At 55.9% G+C, this 5,766-nt stretch overlaps 1 protein-coding gene across 1 annotated transcript; it reads left to right on the top strand.

Annotated features, from left to right (window-relative positions):
- Positions 1–364: 364 nt before the first annotated feature.
- Positions 365–4,959, top strand: LOC130339803 (uncharacterized). The gene is made up of 2 exons (XM_056554093.1): positions 365–968; positions 4,221–4,959. The coding sequence occupies exons 1-2, from the start codon at positions 365–367 to the stop codon at positions 4,814–4,816; spliced, it is 1,200 nt and encodes a 399-aa protein (XP_056410068.1). The 3' UTR covers positions 4,817–4,959.
- Positions 4,960–5,766: the final 807 nt, after the last annotated feature.

Here is a 5,766-nt window from a genome sequence, read left to right as displayed (position 1 = left end):
GGTGCAGGCTGGCCCCCTCCCTGGCTTGCGGCGCGGGTCCCGTAGATCCAGGGCTCCAGAGCGTCTGAGTCCTGAGCCCACTCCCCGTAGCAGGCGGCGGTGCCTGAGCCCTGTGCGGTCTTCCCGGGAGATGGCAGGTACAGTGTGTGGGGGCACTTCCAGTGCCGCTTCCCGGGGGACAGTGTCAGGGCGTAGGGCAGAGGATGCAGGAGGGGGGGCAGCTGCTGGTCCCTCCGCTCCTTCCCCACTGTGCGGCCCGGGTGGTGGTGCGGCCGTCCCTGAGGTGGGGGTGTCAGGCCGGAGATCGTTGAGGAAGGGCACCAGGAGTGAACGGGGGACGGCCGGAGCTGCCGGTCCCCCTGTGATGGCGGCTGCGGTCTCTTCATCTGCCCGACGTGAGGCCCGGCAGAGTGGAGGAGGGGAGGCAGGGCCGGCCCTGTCCAGTGCAGGGTCGGGCTCTAGGCAGCGTTCTGGGGCCAGGTCTGCAGAGGAGAGGAGGCCCGGAGGCAGCAGGGACACGGCTGGCTCACCTTCTCTGAGTGCAGCCCAGCAGCGTACAGCACAGCAGCAGAGCTCCGGGAGTGCAGGGGAGGCCAGAGCTCGGAGATCTTCTGTCAGCGTCTCTATGCCTGTGAGGGAAGATGGGCTGGCTGGAGGTCGGCAGGATCCAGAGTGCTACAGTGAGAGGGCGCCACCTGGTGGTAGGAGTCGGCATGGCAGGTCTGGAACTGCAGTTGGGGAATATTCTCCTTCTGATTCTTCCCTTTCTGATTGTGCTGCAGATGCTGAAGAGGAGCTGGCGAATCCGGAAAGGAGGGCGGCCGGTGAGGCGGTCATTCGTCGGCGGGAGCCTGGAGCGGATTTGGCGGGACCTTCAACAGCGCTGGATGACAGGAGTGCGGCCGGCGGTTCCAGGGAGCGGACGCCCAGGCCTGCGGCTGCTGGGGCATCGGCTTCGGGTCAGCCTGGTGAGTCCTCTGGGGATTTGGGGTTGGGGCCTGCGGAGGATGTCCGTATGGCGGACTCCGCGAAAGGGGAAGTGTATGTCTGTTTTGAGGGGCCCCTGGGGGCTCACTTGAAACCGGAAGTGAAGGAGAAGATCTGGAAGGACGAATATGTCGAGATCTTCTCCTTGCTTCCGTTGGAAAAATTTAATTTAGATAGGAAGAAGCCGGAGGAGAGTAAGAAGGAGGAGGAGGAGAAACGGCGGTATCGGCTGATACCTCGCACGTTTACTAATTGGATGCAGGCCTTTTCTATCCTGGCGAGTGTTATTGGGGAGAAGGCACCAGAACATTGTTCGGCGCTTTTTTGTTATTTTGATTCTATTGGTGAGGCATACCGGGTGTATGGGGGAGTGGCGTGGCTGCGTTATGACGAGCATTTTCGTCAGCGCAAGGCGGTCCGGGCTTCCTTGAGGTGGGATCATAAGGACATAAGTTTATGGATGCGACTTATGGCCGCTCCTCGTGGGGGGTCTCAGCCCTTTCAGGGGGCGGCCGGCGGTTTCTCAGCGGCCGGACAGTCGGCCGGTTCGCGTCGGGGCTGCTGTTGGCAGTATAATGAAGGGCATTGCCGCTTCCTCTCAGATTGTAAATTTAAGCATGAATGTTCGGGGTGTGGGGGGGGCTCACAGTTTCTCCCGATGTTTTAAGCGTGGGAAAGGAAAGGGAGCTGAGGCTTCAGCGTCCCGGGGCGACTCCAGTGAGGGTGAACGTGATGCGGCCGTTTTTAAGACAGTACCCAAATAGGTCGGCGGCGGTTTTGTTGGAGGAGGGTTTTAGTTTGGGTTTTGTGATTCCCAGTTCGGCAGTTGCGCAGGGGGTTGGGGGGCGCAATTTGGTTTCGGCTTATGGTCATCCTCAGGTGGTCACGGCTAAGCTGCAAAGTGAGGTGGCGTTGGGCAGGATGGCGGGTCCTTTTCCGGACCCGCAATTGGCGGATTTGGTGGTTTCACCGCTAGGCCTGGTTCCTAAAAAGGAGCCGGGCAAGTTCAGATTGATACATCATTTGTCTTACCCGGCTGGGGCTTCGGTTAATGATGGGATTGAGGAGGGTGTGTGTGCGGTGACATATACCTCTTTTGATGCAGCGGTGCGGTGGGTTCGGAAGTTTGGACAAGGGGCATTATTGGCCAAGACGGATGTGGAATCGGCGTTCCGTTTGTTGCCGGTCCATCCGGGTAGTTTTCATTTATTAGGAATTTGTTGGGAGGGTCAGTATTATGTTGATTGTTGTTTACCAATGGGCTGTTCGATTTCATGTGCGTATTTTGAGGCTTTTAGTTGTTTTTTGGAATGGGTGGTGTGCCAGGAGGCCGGCTGGTCCTCTGTGCTGCATTACCTTGACGACTTTCTTTTTTTGGGGCCCAGGGGCTCTCGGATTTGTTCGGTGTTGTTGCATACTATGGAGGCGGTAGCGCAGCGTTTTGGGGTCCCGTTAGCTCCTGATAAGACGGAGGGACCGTCCACGGTGGTGAAGTTTTTGGGTATAGTGATTGATTCGGATCGTATGGAGTGTCGCTTGCCGGAGGATAAGTTGGCGGATTTGAGGCAGTGTGTGCAGCAGTGTCGGCGTTGTAAGAGGGCACCTTTGAAGGAGGTCCAGTCGTTGTTGGGGAAATTGAATTTTGCCTGTAGGATTTTACCTATGGGTAGGGTTTTTTGTAGACGTTTGTCCTTGGCCACGGCGGGGGTGACGGTTCCGCATCACTATGTTAGGTTGTCTGGGGAGGTGCGTACAGACTTGGAAGTGTGGGATTCCTTTTTGTCGGTTTACAATGGCAGGTCCATGTGGATGGCGGAGGTGGTTGATGATGCTGAGTTGGAATTGTTTACCGATGCAGCGGGTTCGGTAGGTTATGGGGCATTTTTTCAGGGGGAGTGGAGTGCGGCGGGGTGGCCGGATTCTTGGCGTGCGGCGGGTTTGGTGGCTAATCTAGTTGTGTTGGAGCTGTTTCCTATTGTGGTGGCAACGGAAATTTGGGGGGATCGGCTGAGGGATAGGAGGGTCCGTTTTCGTTGTGACAATATGGGGGTGGTCCATGCGATTAATAATCAGACTTCTAGTTCTCCGCCGGTTTTGCGCTTGCTTCGTCATTTGGTTCTGCGGGGATTGTTGTTGAATGCGCAGTTTGTTGCTGTACATGTTCCAGGTGTTGTCAACTCTGTCGCTGATTCTCTTTCTCGTTCACAGTGGGACAGGTTTCGCGTGCTGGCACCGGAGGCGGAGCGGTGCGGGATCCCTTGCCCCGATTGGCTGTGGAGCGTGGTTTGGGAGCGGCGGCGCAGTTGATTCAGAGGTCACTGAGTGCTCGCACTTGGTCTGCGTATTCGAAGGTTTGGGGTGAATGGGAGGTGTTACTGGAGAGGGTGGGTGTGTGTGCTGGTACTGAGGACTGGGTGACTGTGGTGCTGTATTTTGTGGGGATGCAGTTTGAGTCGGGGGTGTCTGTTTCGGGTGTGTCACGCCGTATGTCAGCTCTGGCGTTTTGGTTTTTGGTGCGGGGCCTGGGGGATGCCACTAAGCATTTTTTAGTGCGTCGCGCCCTTATGGGATACCGTAGGGGGGGGTACGCAGCCGGATAGGCGTCGCCCGGTTTCTTTTGATTTGTTGGGTTTCCTGGTGGAACGGGTGGAGTGTGAATGCACGGATGCTTACGAGGTGCTGTTGTTTCGGGTGGCGTTTGTGTTGGCCTTTTTTGGGGCCTTTCGAATTTCGGAACTGGTGGCTCAGAGTAGATCGGTGGTTGGGGGTTTGTTGTATGGGGATGTGATTTTGCAGGCGGAGGGGGTGAGTTGTTTTTTACGCAGGTCCAAAACTGATCTGAGAGGTCGGGGTTGTTGGGTGGTTCTAGGTGATTTGCCAGGGTCCTTGGTGTGCCCGGTGCGATGCGTGCGGGCGTTTCTGTCAGTGAGGCCGGATGGTATGGGATCTTTTTTAGTGCATAGGGATGGGTCATCTCTCTCGCGCTTTCAATTTGTGTCTGTTTTCCGTAGATGTTTGAAGGCACGGGGGCTAGATCCTGGGGATTACAGTTCTCATTCATTTAGAATAGGGGCCGCCACTGAGGCGGCCCGGTGGGGGATGGGTGAGGAAGTGATTCGGCGGATTGGGCGATGGGAGTCTGCTCGTTTTCGTCTGTATGTTCGTCCCCATCTGTTATGATTATGTTACGTGGGTTATTTTGCTTGCTATGTTTTCTTGTTTGTGTTTTTCAGGTCGTGATCCGTGCTTGGTGTGGATTTTTGGTCACTCCTATGTTCGGAGGGGGGCGATCCGGGCTGCGGTGAGACGGGACGGGAGGCAGCTGGGTTTTTCGAGGGACCTGGCGGTGTTGCGGTGGATTGGAATTGGTGGCATGCTGTGGTGCGGGGTGCTCCCTGAGGTACAGTTCAACGCTTCTTTGGACCGCCACCCGGACATCTTGGTGGTGCATGCTGGGGGCAATGATTTGGGCCTTCGATCGTCACGGGAGTTAATTAGAGACATTAAGCTTGACATTCTGAGGCTAAAATCTACCTTTCCAGGTTTGTTGTTCGTTTGGTCTGACATGGTGGCTCGGCGGGTGTGGCGGCACGCCAGGTCGGTGGATCGCTTGAATAAGGCTCGGGTCAAGCTCAACAAAGAGGTGGGTCGTTTTGTTCGTAGGAATGGGGGGATAGTGGTGAGGCACACTGATCTGGAGGGGGAGCCTTGGGAATTCTTGGATCCTGATGGTATTCATTTAAATGACATTGGAATGGATTTGTGGGCGTTGGCCTTGCAAGGGGGTATTGAGCTGGCGTTGCGTGTGTGGCGGGATGAAGGTCAGTGAGGTGTCACTGTCTTTCATCTGTGGCATGTGAAAGGGTCCCGGGGGAGTTAGTAGTTTGAAAGATAAATGTTTGAGATGGTTCAATTGGGCCTCCTGGTGGTGGTTCTGGGCCTCAGGAGTTCGAGGGATTGTGCGGAAGGTTACCGGGGTGCCTCTGGTCCAGGGGCTCGCGGCCAGGGGTAAGAAGCGTGTTGCACAAATCCGGTTGGGGGAGGGGAGTGCCCTCCAGTTTGGTTATGTTTATATGTAAATATTCAAATGTTATTTATTGGTTTGTTAAATAAATGGGCCACATGGCCCAATATTCCCACAGCAGGTGTCAGTGTCTTTTCTATTGGGAGAAGGGGTTGTTACGTGGTTAAGAGTGGGTTAGAGAGGAAGGGATGTATCTAAAATCCCATCCAGTCATGGGAGCAAACGGAGCGGGGGAACCCCTGGCGTAGTGGCGTCTTGACGGGGGGTTTTAATGGCCCTCACAGATGTTAGTAAGGGTTAATGGGGTTAGAGGTATATTTCAAGAGAATGGGGGTTAAAGGGTTAAATGGCTGCTGCTCCTTTAAGGGACAGTAGCAGGTGGCTCGAGAGTGGGGTGAAAGAGAGGTCATCTGGAGGGGAGGGGGAGGAGTGTATATAGGGGGGTGCCCCAGGGGGGGAGGGTACTCACCAGTCGGCGTGTAGAAGCGAGAAGAAGGTCCCGCCCGCCCGCCCTTTTTTTAAACGCTTGGTGGGTGGGATTCTGATAAGGGGGAGGCATGTGAAAGGGTCCCGGGGGAGTTAGTAGTTTGAAAGATAAATGTTTGAGATGGTTCAATTGGGCCTCCTGGTGGTGGTTCTGGGCCTCAGGAGTTCAAGGGATTGTGCGGAAGGTTACCGGGGTGCCCCTGGGCCAGGGGCTCGCGGCCAGGGGCTTGCGGCCAGGGGTAAGAAGCGTGTTGCACAAATCCGGTTGG

This window comes from Hyla sarda, unplaced genomic scaffold (assembly GCF_029499605.1).
Source record: "Hyla sarda isolate aHylSar1 unplaced genomic scaffold, aHylSar1.hap1 scaffold_553, whole genome shotgun sequence".
Lineage (NCBI taxonomy): Eukaryota > Metazoa > Chordata > Amphibia > Anura > Hylidae > Hyla > Hyla sarda.
The sequence above is the reverse complement of the archived record's forward strand: the minus strand, read 5'-3'. Positions and strand labels throughout refer to the sequence as shown.

What these genes read in the sequence shown, in the direction of transcription:
- LOC130339803 (XM_056554093.1), top strand. Translation starts at nt 365, where the DNA reads ATGGCGGCTGCGGTCTCTTCATCTGCCCGACGTGAGGCCCGGCAGAGT. An exon ending in ATCGGCTTCGGGTCAGCCTG is followed by an intron (nt 969 to 4,220) that starts GTGAGTCCTCTG and finishes TGTGTTTTTCAG; the next exon opens with GTCGTGATCCGTGCTTGGTG.